Source organism: Emys orbicularis, chromosome 4, assembly GCF_028017835.1.
Source record: "Emys orbicularis isolate rEmyOrb1 chromosome 4, rEmyOrb1.hap1, whole genome shotgun sequence".
Taxonomy (NCBI): Eukaryota; Metazoa; Chordata; order Testudines; family Emydidae; genus Emys; species Emys orbicularis.
This window is the reverse complement of record NC_088686.1, coordinates 129,695,990-129,715,807: the sequence shown is the minus strand read 5'-3', so window position 1 is coordinate 129,715,807 and position 19,818 is coordinate 129,695,990. Positions and strand designations below refer to the sequence as shown.

The window sequence follows — 19,818 nt, the reverse complement described above, 5'->3', positions numbered from 1 at the left end:
TCAGCTGCATCACCGGGTCGGGAATGCTGCAGGGAATGGGCAGCCCTGGCTGGACAAGTTCTGCACTTGACAATGTTCCCTCGCATGCCCTCAGGGAGTCCCCCCTGCTTCAGCCAGGAGCTGAGCGTGGGGTGCCCCAGTGCTAGGTCATGCCAGGCTGGCCTGTGGGGCTGCACCAGGGTGCTGAACCCTTCATAGACATGATAACAATCAGCTTCCTCGCTGCAAAGCGCCGCCCCTGCCTGCCAACGCTGCCCCCTGCCCTCCCCAAACTGGGCCCATGTTAGAAAGGTGGGGGGCCATGACTACCTGCCTCCCCAGTCCTGGCACCATTGCAGCTGCATGTGCAGGGGGTGTGAAAGGACTGAGCAAAGGTCTGCTAAGGCGAGATGTCAGGAAAAGCTCCCCGCAGGGCGAGCTGGCTGGCTGGGGAGCAGTCTGCCCCTTGCTCAGCACACTGAAAAGCGACCTGCAGAGGGGGGTTTATTGACATTGGGCTTGCGTCTCCCTTTGCTCCTTTAGGCTTAATAACCAAGTTGTAGATTTTGTTACAGATTGTTTCTTTACCGTTCAAACACCAGGATTCCTAGGTGGGGTTAATATAGGGTTACCATCCATCCGGAAAAAGAACAGGAGTACTTGTGGCACTTTAGAGACTAACAAATTTATTAGAGCATAAGCTTCCGTGGGCTACAGCCCACTTCTTCGGATGCATAGAATGGAACATATATTGAGGAGATATATATACACACATACAGAGAGCATGAACAGGTGGGAGTTGTCTTACCAACTCTGAGAGGCCAATTAAGTAAGAGAAAAAAAACTTTTGAAGTGATAATCAAGATAGCCCAGTACAGACAGTTTGATAAGAAGTGTGAGAATCCTTCCAAGGGGAGATAGATTCAATGTTTGTAATGGCTCAGCCATTCCCAGTCCTTATTCAATCCTAAGTTGTTTGTATCTAGTTTGCATATCAATTCCAGCTTTTTCAGCTTTAAATGGCCGTCCGGGGGGGGGGGGGGGGATTTCTAATAAAGTAGAAATGTCCGGGATTTCCCCCTTCCCCTCATGCAGAGTGCGGCGCAGCTGATTGGACGGCTAGGCCTGATTGAAAGCCGCTCGCAGCCACTGGGGCCTCTAGGAGCCAGAGTCCCTCCCCCGCTCCCTCCTCCCCCGCAGAGCAGCGCCAGTGTTTGGCTGCACGTGGAGCTCGCAGCTCTCCCTCGGCCTGGGGGGGAGGGGCAGGCAAGGGACAGGGAACGGGGGGGTTAGATTGGTCGGGGGTTCTAAAGGGGGCTGTCGGGAGAAGGGGGTGTAGAGAGCGGTTGGGGCAGTCAGGGGACAGGGAACAGGGGGGGTTAGATTGGTCGGAGGTTCTGGGTGGGGCTGTCAGGAGAAGGGGGTGTAGAGAGCGGTTGGGGCAGGCAAGGGACAGGGAACGGGGGGTTAGATTGGTCGGGGGTTCGGGGGGGGCTGTCAGGAGAAGGGGGTGTAGAGAGCGGTTGGGGCAGGCAAGGGACAGGGAACGGGGGGTTAGATTGGTCGGGGGGTTCGGGGGGGCTGTCAGGAGAAGGGGGTGTAGAGAGCGGTTGGGGCAGGCAAGGGACAGGGAACGGGGGGGTTAGATTGGTCGAGGGTTCTGGGGGGGGCTGTCAGGAGAAGGGGGTGTAGAGAGCGGTTGGGGCAGGCAGGGAACAGGCGGGGTTAGATTGGTCTGGGGTTCGGGGGGGCTGTCGGGAGAAGGGGGTGTAGAGAGCGGTTGGGGCAGTCAGGGGACAGGGAGCAGGGAGACTTAGATAGGGGGTGGGGTCCTGGGGGCAGTTAGGGTGGGGGGGGGTCTCAGGAGAGGGCAGTCAGGGGACAGGTAGGGGGATTCTGAGGGGGGCGGGAAGTGGGCGGGGGCGGGACTAGGGCGGCACCCCGTGTCCTCTTTTTTGATTGTTGAAATATGGTAACCCTAGTTAATAATAATTCTTGTCGGCCCTGGTTGTGCTGGAGGAGTTCTGGGAGGCTCAGGCATGTTTATGGTGAGGAGAGAGAGGGAACGAGGAGGCAGCGGGTAGGGGCCTTGCAGCCATTGGCCCTCTCCTCTCTGCATTTTAATACAGGGGCAATTGTGAGGGATCGGCTGAGGAGGGCTAGGCCAGCAGGGGGCAGTGTGGTGATGCTGGGGCTGGTCTGTTTCCCAGACTAGGAGTGGTGGGGGGCCAGGAGGGGCTGATTCCCTGGAGGCTGGGAGGCGGCTGGGAAGGGCTGGGGGGCAAGGGCAGGGTGTCTGGGGCTCTGGGAGGAGTTCAGCAGTGAAGGCAGATGGCAGGGAGCACACTGGACCCACCCTGTGCTAGGGCCCATAGAACCTTAGTGCCTATAGCACTGGTTTGCATTGTGGTGCCCCTGGCGTGCTACCAGGGAGAGTTTTAAGACCAAGGCTAATCTCAGTGCACAGCAGGGACCCAACCAGTGGGCAGCGATCACACCGTGCAGTGACGTTGTTTTCCCCAAAACACGTTAGCTGGAATGTTTACCCACAGGAGCTGAAAGCCCAGCATGTGGTCAGGGAACAATTCACGTAGGCAGTTAGTATTCAGCATTTGTTCATTTAAAAATGTTAAATTATTTCCCTTCAGTCCTCCCCCCGCCCTTTGCCTACCCAAGAAACCAAATAGCCTGCCTGTTTGTCCCCTAAACACACACATTCCCAATTGCTCACTTGCATGCTTACACAGCTGGTAGCATGCGGGGGTTGGCTCACCTTAAGTAGCTGAAAGGGGTGGGCAGGCTGGAGTCTCCCAGCTGATCCTCCTCCAGGTCAGAAGTGGTTGGGGATGGTGGCAGCAGTTACTTTTCCTCCTCTGCTAGGTCACCGGCTGCTAGCAGGATTATATAACACTCGCTTCTAGAATCATGGGGATTTATTGGGATACTGCAAGTATCAACTCCAGCACATGCAGGCAGGTCTGAACTTCCTGCTAAACCCCCAGGTCAGATCAAAACAATAATACACATAACAACAACTTAACACAAAGATAAAGATACAACACCATCTCTTGATGGAGGTGCTGTCTGCAATGATCATTCCAACGTTTCCCTCTAGTTAAAGAACTTAAAACAGTATCTCGTAGGAATGCAGGTAGTCTGCTGTCCACACAGGTTTCTGCATTGGTCTGCCTGCTCCAGTCCTATATTCAGTCATGGAGACGTCACCCGCAGCTGGATCTAGAATATCAGCAAGTGCAGGGTTCATGTCCTCTAGGTCAGGCCTATCCATTGTGAACAGACTGTCTGTTGGAGACTGTGGTGTCTCGAGGTTCCAAGGGCACTTGGCAATTCCTCCTCCACAACTGGTCTCCCGTTACAAGCCACAGGTACCTGCTGGGGTACCTCCAAATCTGAGATGATGGTGGAACATCCTCAGTGTTTGCTTTCCCCTTTCTTTCAGTGAATCCATGCACCAGTTCTCCATGCACTAAAAGGGGTGAGCTCTTGCTTTTCGTATCAGCAAGGATAAACTGTTTAGTTTTTACCTACCATGAAAGGTCCCCTCCAAAAAGGAGTAAGTTTGGGATTTTTTTCCAGGCTGCTTTTTCCAGCTGCGCAGTCACACTTTCTCTCCTGCCTGGATGACTCGTAATGCTCCTTTTCCCTGGCATCTTCTGCCTGGCATGCTCCCTTCTGGCTCATCTGTTCCTCCACCTTTTCGGTTGCTGTCCTCAGGCCACTGATATAAGAACCTGCCTTGTCTCCCACCTGTGCAGGTGGGGTCTTGCCGGTTCTTGCTGCCTGAACATCACATCACAGGGAAGCCTGGGTTTTGAGGAGTCCAGCAATAATCTCATAAGGAGAGCCATGGGTAGTTTGTGCTGGCTGCTGTTCTATGCAAAGATGACAAACGGTGACTTTGTATCCTATTCTCGCAGGTCTCCACTGGCTAAGACTCTAAGCATACAGCCAATGGTGCAGTTCACTTTCTCCACTCCCCCATTACTCGCCGGGTGCGTGGCACTGGGCCTCACCTTGGTTAGCTGGAGTTGTCAGCAAACCCCGTGATTCAGAGTCCTTCCCTTGCTCACTGCAGACGCAGCTTGGTGGGCTGAAATGCAACATTAGGTGTGTCATCAATGCAGAGTCCTTTCATAACTGTCAGAATCCTTTCATCCTCCACTGATTGCGCCACCCCATACTGTGAAAAGTGTCGTACGCTTCCAGCAAATCCTGATTTCCAGCTGGGGTTTCTCGCAGAGGGCCTTTCAAGTCAATTTGTCTGCGCTCCTAAGGACATACTAGCTTGGAACATTTCCCGTAAGGGAGTTCTGCCTCTTCTTGCTTGACAGGTAAGACAGGAAAGTATCGGGTCCTTAACATTGGCAGCCATACTCAGCCAACGAAATCTATCAGATCCCTGGCTCAGTGTCTTTCCATACCCCAGGTAGCCTGCTGCTTCCTTAGCATGAAGACACTTCAGTACTGTTCTCTGTCAGCTTGCTGGCAAGACGGTCCTGTTGCCTTCATTCGCCAGCCAGTCACTCCTGAGCTGCATTGCCTCTTTCCAGTCTGGGTCTCCTGCGGTGGGTCTGTTGGCGCAGCAAATGTACCTAAGGGTCTTTAGCTGCTCTTACCAGATGTCCTCGCAAGGCCATGCTGAGCCTGTTCTCACTGCCCTCACCTGGCCAGAGGTATCTGCAGCCACATTTTGTTATCCAGGTTCATGGTGTCAGAAATTTCTGTCCATTCCAGCTGAGGAATAAGGAGAGACGGACACAGCTAATCAAGCAAGGAGCCCCGGGAGGGGTGATCCGTTTATTTCAATTCCAATTGGGTTCCAGCTCATAAGTCAGCAAGAACAAAGAAAACACTTACACCAAAGCATTATATGCAGTTGCTTATGGTAATCTATCGCTCTATGATTGGCCAAAATTTGCTATCATTACCATACATAATTAGCAAGCTACATGTATCTGCCCCTCTTATGACCCCTTATTGTTCATCTACTTGCCCCCTCCTCCTTGCTTATTTTGCAAACCAAGCAGTTTATCTACAGGACGCAGGCACAGAAAAGTCCATTGTCTCCAGGTTTGGAGTTTGGCTACATTTCCTCTTGAAGGAACTTCCTGACTACCTATAGCTGACCCTGCATTTTGTCCTTCTTCTTTCTCCCATGTGTACGTGACAAATTTGCCCCCTGGCAGTTAAGTAGAATAATTTTATATCAATGGTGAACATATCTTTGGACAGTTTGTAAATCCATCTCCACGGGCATCCCCCTGAGCAGGGCTTCGTAATGTAACCCTTCTGCCCATCTAAGTTGGCAGCAACAAGGGCTGGGTTCTGTATCTAGGGGTTCCGTTTCAATAACGCAATGCAAAACCGGCTCGAGCCCCCACCCAGTGACCTGGGACAATTACATACCACCCCCTGGGTACCTCTAAGAGGCAATACTTCCCCTCTCGCAAGCACGGAGTCTGAGTGTAGCAGAAAATGTTTAATAACATGAGGTAAACGACATCAGCGTAAAATTGGAAAAACACCACAAACAGGATTCATAACACAAACCATGAGCAAAACCCACCCCAGCAAATTGGGCTGTGTCCTTTCCCTTTGGTTCTTGAATCCAGCAACCCAAAAATCACCCAGAGTCCCCAAAGTCCAACACCCCCAAAGTCCAACACCCCCAAAGTCTCTTGGGTCCAGCAACCACCCAAAGTCCCAAAAGTCCAACAGCCCCCAAAGTCTCTGTCCCTGGTCAGTGCAGCCCCAGAGTAAAAGGGGGGGGCACACAGGGTGTTAAGGGGCACCTTACGTGATCCGAGGCTGGCCAGCCGTCTGTTTCTCCGTGGGGGTTCCGCCGCAGCCTTCACCACGAGCCAGTCCACTTTCCTGCCATCCCACGAACTGCTCCGCTCTACAAGCTGCTCCGCTCCGCTCCGCTCACCGACCTGTGAGCCGTTCCAGCCGTCCCCGCAAACAGCTCCGCTCGCCGTTCCTTGGGCCACTCCAACCGGCCCCGCAAGGCTCCGCGCCGCTCGCTGCTCCTCCAGTCGTCCCCACAAATTGCTCTGCCAGCTGCTGAGCAATATAGCTTCAGGCTCCCCCACTAGTTAACACAGCACTCAGTGATCTCAGCTCTTAATAACTTTAGCTCTTTGGTGATTTCAGCTCAATAGTAGGGGAGCCCCAGTGCTGGTGCACCATTGGCCCAAAGTGAATTCAGCTCAGCAGCCTGTAACTAGACTCCTAATGGAATCAAAGTTAGCTCTGACATTCAACAGTGGAGAGAGGAAGTGGTGCAATTGATGTTTCAAACCCTCAGAGTGAGCCCATACCATCAGGTACAAATACCTGTCCCCATCCTCTCTCAATTCACTGGGTTTTGTAACCCATGCCCCTTGTTAAGCAAGTGCTACTTAGGTAATGGTGAAGGACTCACTCAGTCTTTCTGTCATACAACAGTTCCACTGGCCTTGATTCAGAGAATCAGGGTAACAAAACTTTATTCTTCCTGCCCCAATAACAGAGAAACTGGGGATCCCACACCAGCCAAAGTAACCACTTTCAGTTGCTGTTGTTTCATGCCAGACGAGTGGGTGTGCCTATGCAAACAAGATTAGCCCCTGGAGTTCTTTTCCACACTTGCCATAATTCACCACCAGATGTCAGGGTAGAGCTCATCCTGACTCTGCTTACAGTAAGGAGCCACTGCAGGGCACCGGGGTGTGTGTACACTGTGAATCCTGGACCTAGCAGACAGGGACAATGAGCCTTAGGGGCCGCCACAATAGCCAGACGCTCCTGTTGGGCAGCCGAACACTTGGTTTCTCTCTCATTTAACTTACGACCTCAAAAAGCCACTGGAGCTGTGCCTACCGAGCTCATCAATTTGTTCAAGTGCAAACCCAGCAGCAGCCTTTGAGGTATCTCGGGGTATTGCGACCAGACGGGATGGACCCAGGAATTAAAGCCCAGCAGAGTTCGGAGTCCTTCCTTTGGAGACTCAAGCGCTTTTGGGTGTCGCTCTGTCCGGACAAAGTCACTCTTGGTTACCTGGCAGCGGGGCGCCGCGTGCTCTGCTACATTCCTTACAAAGCTCCTTTAGAACCGCAGAGGCCTACACACCGCTGGGCCTCCTCCAGGTCTGTGGGAACCTTCTAGACCTTTATCACGTTCCATTTCTGGGGGTGGGGTCCCAGCCCGGCCTCACTGACTATACGTCCTAGGAAGGTGACGCCACCCCTCAAAACTGACCTTCATTTCCTGCAAGTTTAAACCCTGACTCCATAACAAGCTCTAGAGTCCTACCAGGTGTTCCTCCCGTGTCGTGTGAGAGCAAGTGAAATCATCTAAGTACATGAGGATGTTTTCAGATCCCTGACTACCCCCTGCAATGTCCCTGGGGCATGCGTGAGTCCAAAAGGCTGTCTGCAGAACAGAGCCAGTCCATAGGGTGTCACCAGGCAGCTTTTTCTTGATTCTTAGGTGCCCCTTTCATCCGATGGCATCCAGATACCAAGTCCAAACGACTAACATATTTTGTTCCTGGCACAGTTGTCCAGTCTGTCTGCTGTGTGGGAAGGGGTCGCTGTCTTGCACTGTCTGTGAATTAAGTCTCCTTGTAGTGAATGCAGAGCCTCAAGTTTCCATTGGGCTTTATCACAGTCTTTACCACAGACAATTGGGGGTGCCCAGATGATGAAGATTGCTGCCAGGCCATCCTCTAGCATGCGATTTCGCTTCTCTTTCACTGCGACTTGACGCTCCAGGGAATCCGAGGTGGGGGCTGGCTCGTGGGAACACTCCCTGGCTTATGCACAATCGGCTGTTGTACCTGATCATATCTCCCAAGCGCTCCTTTATTCCTGGAGAACACACTAGCACTTCCGTCCATCACCTTCTACGGCTGTCTGTCAAGTCAACCCCGAGCTCTTTTACTAACCAGGCTGCTTCCCAGCTCTTGAACTCTGCCCCTGTGAGAGGCTTTGAGACGTCAGTTACACTGGACACTGACCCCAGCCTTTGATTATTCACAGCTGCATTTCCAGGTCAGTCACATGAATTGCTCTTACCCAAAGTCCCCTTTGGTCCAGCTCAAACCAGAGTTCTGCTGCACAGCCATCCTGATTGGATCTCGGTAGCTTCAAACACTCCCACAGGGTCACTGCAACTGTCCTTTATCCTTAGAGGCCTTCCTGCAGGATGACCTGGCTTCACCTCACCACCACTTTATTCTGAGCCACCCAGGAGCAGTTCCTCTCCCTCCCTCTGTAGCCGTGGTAGAGGAACCTCGAAGGCATCAGGAGTTGCTCTCCAGTGTCCACACTTCCTCCTGCCCACATCCAGGAGGGTGATCTGAATAATGTCCAGGGCCAAGAGTGCGCCGTTAACACGCCAGGAGTTCTTGTGCTGCCCTTGAAAGAATCCACTCCCAACCCCACAGCACTAGAAATACTGGTCACCACAAGAAAAGTCCATGTTGTATGCAGAGACCCCGGTTCAGAGGGCGTTGGATTTCTCCTGTTGTCTGCAGTGGCTAATGATTAATAGTTCCCAGTTTAACTCCCGCAGTACAAATCTTCTTCCCCTTCAGCACTGGGGGTTCACCATGGATCAGACTTATTTCAGATCCTGGGTCCAGCAGCAGTGTGATTTTCCAGCCATTAATGCCCCCAGACACTTAGTAACAGGTGACTCTTTACACCAGCTACTAGTTTCCCTGGGTGTGGCTTCCCTCTGCTTGGGCAATTCCAATGGCCTTTGCCACCACATCACCTGCAAATGTCATCTGGCCAGGGGCCCACTCAGGAAACTGTCTCTCTCATCACACCCATGGGACGCCTGCAAATAGCTTGCACCTGGGTTTCCTCCGATTTTTTTGCCACTTCCCTAGCAACCTGTCCTTGAAGAGCTGCAAAGGAGTCACCTTCGGGGTGGGAATTAACAGCTGCTACCTTCAAGAAAACCCCAATATCTGCTTCTAAATTTGTAGCTCTGGGTGTAATCTGGTCCACAATCCAGTCTGGTATCTGGTCTGGTACCAGCAGGTTAGGAAGTTCCCCCGTTAAACCATTTCTAAATGGTTAGGCAGGGTTCTCTCATTGCTTCCCACAGGCCCCTCTCTGCCGTGCCCGTTCCAGTTCAGCGCTGCAGGTTGTGATTCCCTCGAGCCGTCTCCTGGCCAGGGAAAGCCCCATTGAAAGTCTATGCCAGGGTTCCCTTCCTGGCCACCTCCCGGCTTGCCATCCCTTCTGGTATTTCAGAAGGGCCAGCCCCGCTCATGGCGGCTATATAACTGCTTGTGTAACTGGGTATAAGACCCACGCTCAGCACGGGGAAGCGGCTGGTAAAATGCTTTGCCATCCCCATCCACAAACACTGCTAGGCATTGTGCTGCTTTCTCATCAGCCCACTCAGCCCACAGAGAGCAGCCGCTCAGTCTGTCATGTGCTCGCAGATCCCGGCCTCGTCTGCACGACCAGGAAATTTCTTCTCAGGCAAAAGTGCTTTTGCTATCTTGCTGCCCCTGCCACCTATTGTAGCACTTGCTTGTCGAATCACAGTTATTTATTGGGTCACCGCAAGTACCAACACACAGGCAGGGCTGAACTTCCTGCTAACGCCCCCCCACCCCAGCTCAGATCAACAACATCATGACGGACTAGACAACAACTTAACACTAAGATAAAGCTACAGCACTGGTACTGGGGGCGGTGCTGTCTGCACTGATCGTTGCAGTTGCCTGGGGAGAGGCAAAAAGGACAGTGGCAGCAACTGTGAGGTTGTACTGGGCCTGGTGACTGCATGCTCAGCAGATGGCAGCGGGTAGGGGAGGGGGGACATCTCCACCCAGCTTGCCTGTTAGTGTGCATGGTCCTCATCTGGGGTCAGGCTGCAACTGGTCTGTTGCTCCCCGTCCCTCCCAGCTGTCAGGCTCTGCACAGGAACAGCTCTGCACAGGAACAGTGCCAGGAGCCAGCAGCTGCTCCCATCAGTGAGGATACCCCAAAATGTTGAGTAGTCTCATGTCAGGGCGCATCACCTGACATAGGACCGTAGCACCTCCATAATGGATCAGAACAGAGTCTGTCTAGTCCAGGGTCCTGTCTCTGACAGTGGCCAGCACCAACTGCATCAGAGAATGGAATAACCTGTCCTTAGGGGAGGTTACTTCCTAGCCCTTCTCTGTTCGAGGTTGACTTATGCTGTGACGCATGAGGATTTATATCAGGACCATCTAGATTCGGTGGTCTCAGAGAGCTATCCCAGAATCATGGTTAGAATGGGTTCCCAGCTACACAGAACTTTCATAAATCTAGTATTTAATGGGTCAATATTAAGAACATTTGCAATATATACTTTGTATAACTACCGTGTAAACTCGGCTAAGTCGACTGAGCTCCAAACGCTGGGGTACTTCTATTTTAATTCACAGAAAGATATCATTTCAGTCTTGGAGTGATGTGTTTACAGCCTGAGATATATTCCAACAAATTAAGATGCTCATCAATTCAGAGTTATATTCAATGTTAAACCCTATGGGGGTTCGAAGTTTAACTTCACAGTAAAAATGTGTGTCTAGAAAACCAAATAAAGTTTGAAATTTAATTTCAACTAACAAATTGGATTCCTTCAATTTCTTATGCAAAATATATCACATGCCACTTTCTATAGATTCCTGCTATCAGTTATACAACAATTAGGCAATACATGGAAAAATAAACTAATGTGGCCATTAGAAATAATAAACTAATAAGCTAATGTTGCCATTAGAAGATTTTGTTAAGAAGGTCAGTAATAAAGAATGCCTAGCGAACAATATATACCAGTGGCTTCACTGTATGCCATGCTGACTGATAGGAGAGGAAAGAGCTATGTAGGTAGCTAACGGGATTGGTAGGAAATATGGCAGAACATCAAACTGATATTCAGGTAACTATCTCTATGATTGTTCCCGAACAATCTGTTAAACGGATTTGCCTGGAAAGCACAGCCTTTATATACAACCGGCTGAGCTAGCCATAACACAGGAAATGCTACCAACCATCAGCTAAACGACCCCAAATCACAGAAATGCAGGAGTAATATATGCCAAGGTCTTTAAATACAGAAATCTTCCCCTCTCCAAAAGTTCATACACTGAAATTAACAGGTGAACTCAGTCATTCAGTGAACAATAAAAAGCGTACGGACATGTCTAATTAGCGGCGAAACATACTCAGAAAAAGAATTCCACCAAACCTCCAGTTTACTCCGAAAGATAGAAAGCACAGCCATGAGGAACAAACATCTTTATATCAGCAACAAAATGAAGACAAATGCACCCAGATTTGGTGTCACATAGTGGCAGTAATGCTGCTGTGCTATAACATGTATCATACATGCTGTCGTTATGTTTGCAGTCACATTTGTAACTACTATTCACTGATCTGGTGATCATGCACTGACCCTTCCCTGTGTTGAAATTTGAAAAGAAAGCAGTAGCTAAATGCATAAAGCAGTACGCTAGTATGTTTGCATTCCTCTGTTCTACTGACAGTACTATCGATTTCTGTATTCATTTAAGAGTTGTGTTCCTTGTATTTTTATTTGTTGCTGCATTATTTTGAAAAATTAATAAGGAATCTTTTAACAAAAGAAAAACCGCGAGTGCAAACCAGTGCAGTGCTGTGCTTCTGAGTCTGCAGCCTGAAACAATAGCTCTTCTGGTTTGATTCCCAGCTGTTAGCTCAACAGTGATGATGGGACTGGCTGAACAAAGACTCCCCCACTTTCTGTCTTGTACCAGTTTCACGGCTTCATTCTTCATTAAACCTTTTAGCTCTATGTCATTCTTCACCATGTCTATCCTATGCATCCTTGGCTTTCCTCTATTTCTAGTTCCTTGCACTCTGATATGATCACCATGTATCGTATCCTTCCAGGTCCATTCTTGACACGTGTCCAAACCATCACAGTCTTCTTGAAGCTTCGGAAACAGCAGTATTTCTTTTCTTACCTCTTCATTTTTATTTTCTGCAGTCTTGAATTCACAGTATTCCCCTCAGCTACTTCATCTCTGCAGTCAAAGTCTTTCGTTCATCAGCTTTCCTCATACTCCAACATTGCGACTTGTTCAGCCGTGTTGGCATGACAGCTGTATCATATAGGCTGATTTTCAGTTTTATCTAAATAGCTTTAGCCCTCCGGATCTGGCAGAGGTTTCTGAAGACAGTAGTGGCTAGTCCCATTCTTCTTTTGATGTCCTCTTCACAATACTAGTCCTCCAAGGTATGCACATTTTCCCACCTATTCTAGTTCTTTGTCTCCGAGTTTGATCTTTACCTTTTCCTCTTGTCTCCCAGTTGCTTCCATTTTTGTCTTCCCATGCTGGTATTCAATCCGAATGCTTTCCCAGGGTACCTGGTGAGTCATTCCCTGTAAATCTGCCTTGGTCAATGCTGTGAGATCAATATTATCTGTGAATCTAAGGCTACACACTGTCCTACCACATAATATGACTCCTCCCATTTCATCTCTTTGTGCTACAGTCATTACTGCTTCCAGTACCAAGTTGAAAAAATCGGATGATAGCGCGCATCCTTGTCTCGCTCCGATGGTCATCCTGAACCATTCCATCAACTTCTTGTCTACTTTCACTGCACTCATCAACTTGCTGTAGATGTTTTCTATCAGCTTGATCAGTTTTTCGGAGATGCCATACATTCTCGTAACTTGCCAGAAACCTTTCTGCCAAATGCTATCAAAAGCCTGTTTGAAGTCTATAAAGTAACAGGTGCATTTGTGTTCTATGGACTTCTCCAGGATCTGTCATATCACAAATAGCTGATCTATGGTACTTCGTTCTAGTCTAATACCTCTGCCAGTGCTGCTTCCACGTACCTTTTCCTTCTCCTCTACAACAGCTTGGTGAATGCTTTTCTGGCACACTCAATAAGCCGATTCCTCGGTAGTTCTTGCACTTACTCGTGTATCCTTGTTTATAGGTTGGTACTATTATTACTTTTCCCCATTCACACGGCACTTGCTCTTCTCTGTAAATCCCGTTGAACAGCTTGTGCATTCCCTTGACCTTGTATTCCTGCTTGCAGCAGCTCTGGGGTTACACTGTCACTTCCCAGTGCCTTTTTCTTATTCAAACTTTCTCCTGAGATCTTTACTACTTCTTCTAAGAATTCCAACATCTGCTCTCCCTCATTCATGCTGGGAAGCTTCTCCAGCATTGCATTGTAGAACTCTGCAAAATATTCTGTCCCTCGCCCATTCATTGCTTGTTCATCCTCAGTTGTTTGTTTTGTCTTTCACCACTGACATCTTCAACTCCTAGGTCCCACTCAGTTCTTTTATCTTATGCTACAACCCATGTCACATTTCTTTTGACATATTCTTCTACACCTTTACAGTGTGTGCTTATCCAGTCATTCCTGTCTCTCTTTGCTTTTTGTTTTCACTCTCTGCCACTCTATTGTACTCGGCTCTTAGACTTTTGTCCTCCTTTTTATTTCAGTTTCCTGTGCTTGTCACGTGGCTGCAACACTTCATCTGTTATCCACCTCGCTTGCTTTGGTTTGGCCTTGTACCCAACACTTGTTCAGCCGTTCTCGTAACCCCATTTTTTTTACACTGTTCCACGTCTCTTCCATGTCCATTTCTTCTTTCACCAGAGATGTGGTATTTTTATGCCAAGCTTCGTTGTATTCTTTCCTGATATCTGGTTCTCTCAATTTGTCCATGTCATAGAGCTCAACTCTTGGCACTTTTGCTTTCAGCCTCAATCTCATTGATGCCGGCACTAACTTCTGATCTGATCTGATATCAGCTGCAAACAATCTGCACGACAACACACTTGATTTCCGTCTGTGACTCCCAAGTACAAAGTCTGTCATGTTCTCCATTTGCCCATCAGCTGATATCTATGTCCAGTTCCTCGAAGGCTTTCTTTTTTTAAATGGCATCTTCGTTATAGCAGGTTGTTGGTTAAGCAGAAATTTAGTAGCTTCGCTCCTCTTTCACTTTTGAAAAAATATCTCTGAGAGGTGTGAACTGACCACTTTTCAGCTCAGTTGCATGTTAACTCTGAAACTTAAAGATGACAATGACAGTGTCATCATTATCTGTTTCTTTGTTGACCATTTTAGCAGAAACAGACACCTAATTTCCTTATCCCACAACCCCACAATAAATAACACAGAGGCTGCTATGCTGGTTGCATTGTTCATTGTAATATTTCATTTAATAAAAACTTCTATTAAATAACTTTTTAAAAATTTAGCTGAAGCTGCTGCAGAATATATAAATTTTCTACGCTAGAATCCAGGGGGCTTGCCACAGAATTTAGGTCCAGCTCCCTGCAGGGTACAGCAGAGTCTTGTTCAATCTTATTTAATGTAACTGTTGATGTCCTAATTATTCCCAGAAGCAATGATCCTTTTTTGAAGCGTTCTAAACTCATGGCCACAAAGATATCTTGTGGCAGTGAGTTCCATAGGTTGATTGAATGTTGTGTTGGAAAAGCATTTCTGTTTATCAGTTTTAAATATGCTGCGTGTCAAGTTATTTGAATAGCTCCTTGCTCTGTATTTTGGGTAAACAGGAGCTCCTGATTTACCTTCTTTGTGTGATTTATTATTTGGTATTTGGTATCATTATTATTTATTATTTCTTTTCTTTTATTTCTTTTATTTATTATTTCTTTTCTAATCATGTCCTTTTTATACAACTCCTCTTTAAAGGACACAGTCCACATCTTTTCAGTCTCTCCTCATACAATAGCCTTTCCCAGCCTCTAACCAGTTTCACCATCCATTTCAGAACCCCTTCTATTTCTGTTGGATCATTGTTTGAGATGGGGTGACCAGAACTGAATATAATATTCCCAATGCGTGTGTCCCATTGGTTTGTTTAAGGGCATTATAATATTATTTTCTCTCATTCTTTAAACATCCTAACTTTTTTTTTAATTTCCTCTGCCACTGTGCTGCCCGTTCCCCTCGCGCAGTCAGCACTGTTCATCATAGCCCCAGTCTAGGCCTCTTCTGTACTGAAATATCCGGGGGATCCCTTCCCAGCGTGTCACTGACTGAACAAATAACCCTCTGTGCTCTCCCCTTCCCCATCGCAGCCATGGTGGAGCTGGATGGTGATGACATCAGAATCTCGTCCCGAGGGAAGATCGCTGAGCGAGACATTGTCCAGGTAAAAGCAACATGTTCCTAGCTCAGCACTTTCCTTCCCCTTCATTTCATTTAGTTCATGTCAGAAACCATCCCGGAACCTTCCATGCCTCCCCAGCGTGCCCAGGGTTCAGGCAGGCTCAGGTTTTCCACTCCAAGAGCAGGCCTGTCCTAGGGCAGCGGGAGTTTGTTGAACCATGACAGTGTTTGAGATCAGACAAGTGGCAGCAGCACATCTGAGGATCTGGCACACTTAACACAGCCTGCCTTGGCCTTCGATAATATGAGATGAATGGGGAAGGATTTCAGTGGAGACTCTGGAGAAGGGTAGAACAATTATCAAGCACCAAAAAAACACCATGTTTCAGCTACCTATCGGCTTGGATAGGGAAAAACCCCTAGACCCTCATTTCCATACCAGGTCTCAGTGTGCTTCTCTAATCTGTACATGCTAGAACTAACGCTTCCTGGCTCCCCCTTCTCAGAATCTTTCCTTTCCAAAACCATCAAATCCACTCATCCAGTGTGGCTCTAACTTCACACCACACTGTAGCCATCAACCCACTACAGTTCCATAGGACAGATGCAAAGCAGGCTGGCTAGTGGAAACATAGGACAGCCCTAAGAAGGCTAGGTAGGACATCTGGCCCCCCCACATCCGATGTGTTGCTGACAGTCTGCATAGCAGCAGTGTCCCCCAGCTCCATTTGAAAATCTCTCCGCTCTTCGTATGTCTGACACGCTTTCCTTCTCTCCCAGTTTGTTCCATTCCGGGATTACATCGACCGCACCGGGAACCACGTCCTGAGCATGGCCCGCTTGGCCAAAGATGTCCTGGCTGAGATCCCAGACCAGTTCATTTCCTACATGAAGGGACGTGGCATCAAGCCAAACCCAGCGCCCCCTGCATACACCCCAACCAGCCCCACCCTTCAGACGCAGATCTGACGAGCAGGAGGGAAGAGGAGCGAGGGAAAAACCCAAGGCCTCTTGTGTCCACTGTTTACTCTCTCTCTAGCTGGATACCAAGGCAGTCAGAGCTTCCAGTGAGATTCCTCCATGGACTGTTTCTCCACACTTGGCTGTAGGCAGATAGATGGTGAAGCTGTTGAGTTCCGACACTGCTCATCCTCATGTGTCAGTGGAAGGATTTGTGGGACTCAGACACAAAGGACGTGCGGGGTGGGGTGGGGGGAGTTTTTAAAAGGACAAGCCCAGCAACTGACAAGCTTCTTCTCTGGGAGGGGGATGGAGGGGAAAGGAGGGAGATGTGAGCTGTCACCCCCACCAGACAGTGGAGTGGAGTCCCACGTCACCTGTTTTTCTTTGGGTTCTCGGCAGATCAGCTGTTCCGCCAAGTCCCCCAGCCTCTTTCTACTCCTCCCCTTTCCAAACGAGTCTGAGTATTTTATAGCCCATGTACAGTCCACCTGCTGTCTCCAGTCTGCTGAAATTTCTCCTCATCTCCTTGCTGTTCGCTGGCTTGGCTTATATATCAGCTTGGCAGACTTTTGGTTGGCTTCAGACATCAGGTATCTGTGTTGTTTTCTCTGCTGTTGTTCTGGCTGCACCGTTGTTCTGAGTTACTAATGCTCCATCTCCTATCAATCCGATTTGGCAAAGATCCACACGGCTTTTTTTTGGCTTTTGCCTATAACCGCATCATGCTTTTTAAGCCCTGTGTTTGATCTGTGCAGAGAGCCCTTCCCGTACCGTTCTGGACCTTTTAACATTGAAGGCACATTGTCATGTGTCATGGAGCTGCTCTGACTACAAGGGGAGGACGCATTAGTTTGACCTTTAGTACATATGCATTTTGTGGCTGCTCCCGGCACCAAAATTAAAGCTGAACCTCATCACCCATGGTCGACTCACAAGCTATACGTGCATTAACGCTTGGAGAATTCTGCTCCTGGGGCTAAGTGAAAGCGTGTCCCTTTGCTGTAACTCCCAGGGTGACAGGGTGACACTTTGGTAGGGTTTGAACATCCCTCCTTCTTTTGCTACTTTTTATAATGAGGGCTGCAGGACTGTTGGCCGCTACGAAAAGCTCTAACAAGGCTAGGGAACAAAGTAGGTGAATGTAGCTCTAAAACATCAGCGAGCTCGTCTCAGCCGGTTCCTAGACATTCTGCTGCCCTTGGTGCCCCTCAGTGGGGCTGCCTTTTTAAAAAACAAGTTTGGTTCCATGTTTCTGGCTCCCTGGCGAGACCAGGGCTGACACACACACCCCGTGTCTAATGGAAATGGGGTGGCTAGGAGACCTCTATATAATCAAACTCCAAGGATATCCTCATTCTCCAGCTACATTCCTTGTGTAACAGTAGCCGGGTAACTGGCTAGGTAATTACCATGTGTGACTGCCCTGTGGATTCCTCTCCCTCCCCAGGGTTAGCAATGGCCCAGTGGGTGATTAACAGAATGGAGCCCTAAGTGCTTTGTGTATTTTAGGAGATTCCTGCCGTGAGACACAGATTCCACAATACAAACTCCCAAGAGGACTAGGGGGGAAATGGAGCCCTAATTAAAGGTAGATGCAACCCAGCAACTCAGTGTTAGCGCTCAGGATCCAGCAGCCCCATCACACTGCTCTCCTCTGCATGAGAGGTAGAACAAGGACAGGATCCAATCCAGGCTTATAGCTGCATAGCACTGGAGTGGGAGGAGACATGAGGAGCCAGTCACCTATCCCAGTGGGCACATGTCACCAGGAGCAGGTAGGCCCAGCTCCCCAAAGGGAGCCGAGTGTCACAGCCCCTAGACAGTCACAGGAACCCCCTGCCATCCGCAATGCCTGGCTCAGGTGCCCTGGCTCCTATACAATGAATGGAGAGAGATCTGGGCCTTAGACTGGGACCCACAAAGCCAGCACTCTGGGCAGGGAGCCGCCTGAGCTAGCCAGCAGGAGAAGCTGAGGAGAGGGGGGGTGCTAAGCCCCTGGAGTTTGGCGTCGGGCTGCAGGGAGCCGCCTGTCTCTGCTTGTGAGTCACCAACCAGGGCAAGGCAGGTGTTCAGCTGCCTAAGTCACGTGCGGGGCTGATCTGCTAGGGGAGCTTAGCAGCTGTCTAACTGCACACAAGACCTGGGAGGGGGAAGAAGGGGGGACTCTCAGAACCTTCAGCCTATTGGGCAGGGTTCTGACCCAGGATGGGAGAGCCCCCCTGGTTCATGTTCCTCCCCCCCCAGCCTGATGAGGAGAAGGGTGATGCCCTGGCATTGCTCAGTCACCTCCAGAATTCAGCGTGGGGTTTTGGGGTGAATGGGAAAAGGCTGAGGCCAGCGAGTGGCTCTGTTGCTTTGGGAGTGCCAGGCCTCCTCGGAGTTGCTTGCCTGATGGCGGGGATCTTTGACCATGAACTTACTGAGCTCCGGGGGTGTGGGGAGGTCATGACCATGTGACCTACCCACAACCCCCTTTGCATCGGCAGCATGCAATGCTCCTTTGTGCAAGTGCCACTCAAATGAAGAAGCCCCAAAGAGCAGTCAGAGGGGGCGAGTGTGCCACTGCTGCCCAGCACTGCATGAGCGGGGCGAGCAGGCAGTGCTTGGCCGGCGGCTCTGTACTCGTTTCTGTCCATGTGTTGCTAGCGGGTGCCATAGACCCTGCAGTGCCATGCCCCGTTCTGTACAAGTGTAGCTATTGGGTGATGCATGCCAGTGCAGTCCTGTGCCCAGTTCTGTAATGTGCTGCATGGCCGAGCTGTCCTCCCACCCTGCTCTGTGTTGGTGTGGATAGCAGATGGTGCACAGGAGGCGTGGACATGGGGCTGTGAAATCACACCTGTCAGATCAGGCACAAGCCCTATGCCCATGAGGGCAGCTAGCCCGTGCTGCTGAAGGAACACGAGTCTTCCAAGATGGGGTGTATACGTTTCCACGGGAAGAGGGCCACTGTACAGTCTCTCCTCCAATTCAACTCTTCTTTACAAGCTACAGGAGGTGTCTCCAAGGTCTGAGAATTCGCAACTGCCCAGCATGTTACTGGGGAAGTTTGGCTCTTTTCTCTCTTTCTCTTTCTCCTCCCTCCCACTCACTTGATTTTTTATTTGCATGGGTGGTGATCTTTCTAGACTGTACACTATTGTATTTTGTGTCGAATGTCTGACGTGAGCTGATTTGTATTGGATTGCCTTAAACTAAAATAAACTATGCTTTTTACTACAGCAATGAGCTTGCTCTGATTTCCTGCCCTCCGAGGGCCCCAGAAGGTCACAGCACCATAAAATGGTGTCTCCATCACAGGAGATCTGACGAGCAGAAAGACAGAACTCAGGTCACCTCTGCACGCGCTGGTGGTACGGAGCTGGGCCTTACAGAAAATGATTCGCTTGGGGAGTTACCTGCAGGGGTGGGTTTGAAGGACCATTTGCTTTTGCTCTGGCTCCTGCTCGCTCACTCTTTTAGGCTGACTCCCTTGTCTCCATTCTGGTTATCGTTTCAGCACCGTGAAGAGATGGGAGGCATTGCCTCCCCAGCTCCAGTTTGGCAACTGCTCTCAGGTTCCCCTTTGCCCCTGCGGCAGCCTTCGGCTAGAGCCGCATTGTCTCCAAGGTGCCAGGACCATGACAACATGATGTTCCCCCGGGTCCTTTCCTCTCCCACCTACTCCTGCCCTTTGGGCCGAAAGTCTAGAACCCCTGGACTCTCCCCTGGTGCTGCT

At 49.6% G+C, this 19,818-nt stretch overlaps 1 protein-coding gene across 2 annotated transcripts in view; it reads left to right on the top strand.

The window, feature by feature from the left end:
• Positions 1-16,106, top strand: part of LOC135877584 (copine-5) — a 178,801-nt gene extending 162,695 nt beyond the window's left edge. For both annotated transcript variants that reach the window (XM_065403075.1, XM_065403076.1), the window contains 2 exons: positions 15,107-15,180; positions 15,918-16,106. In XM_065403075.1, coding sequence (XP_065259147.1) covers positions 15,107-15,180; positions 15,918-16,106 — 263 coding nt within the window. The remainder of the gene's footprint in view (positions 1-15,106; positions 15,181-15,917) is intronic.
• Positions 16,107-19,818: the final 3,712 nt, after the last annotated feature.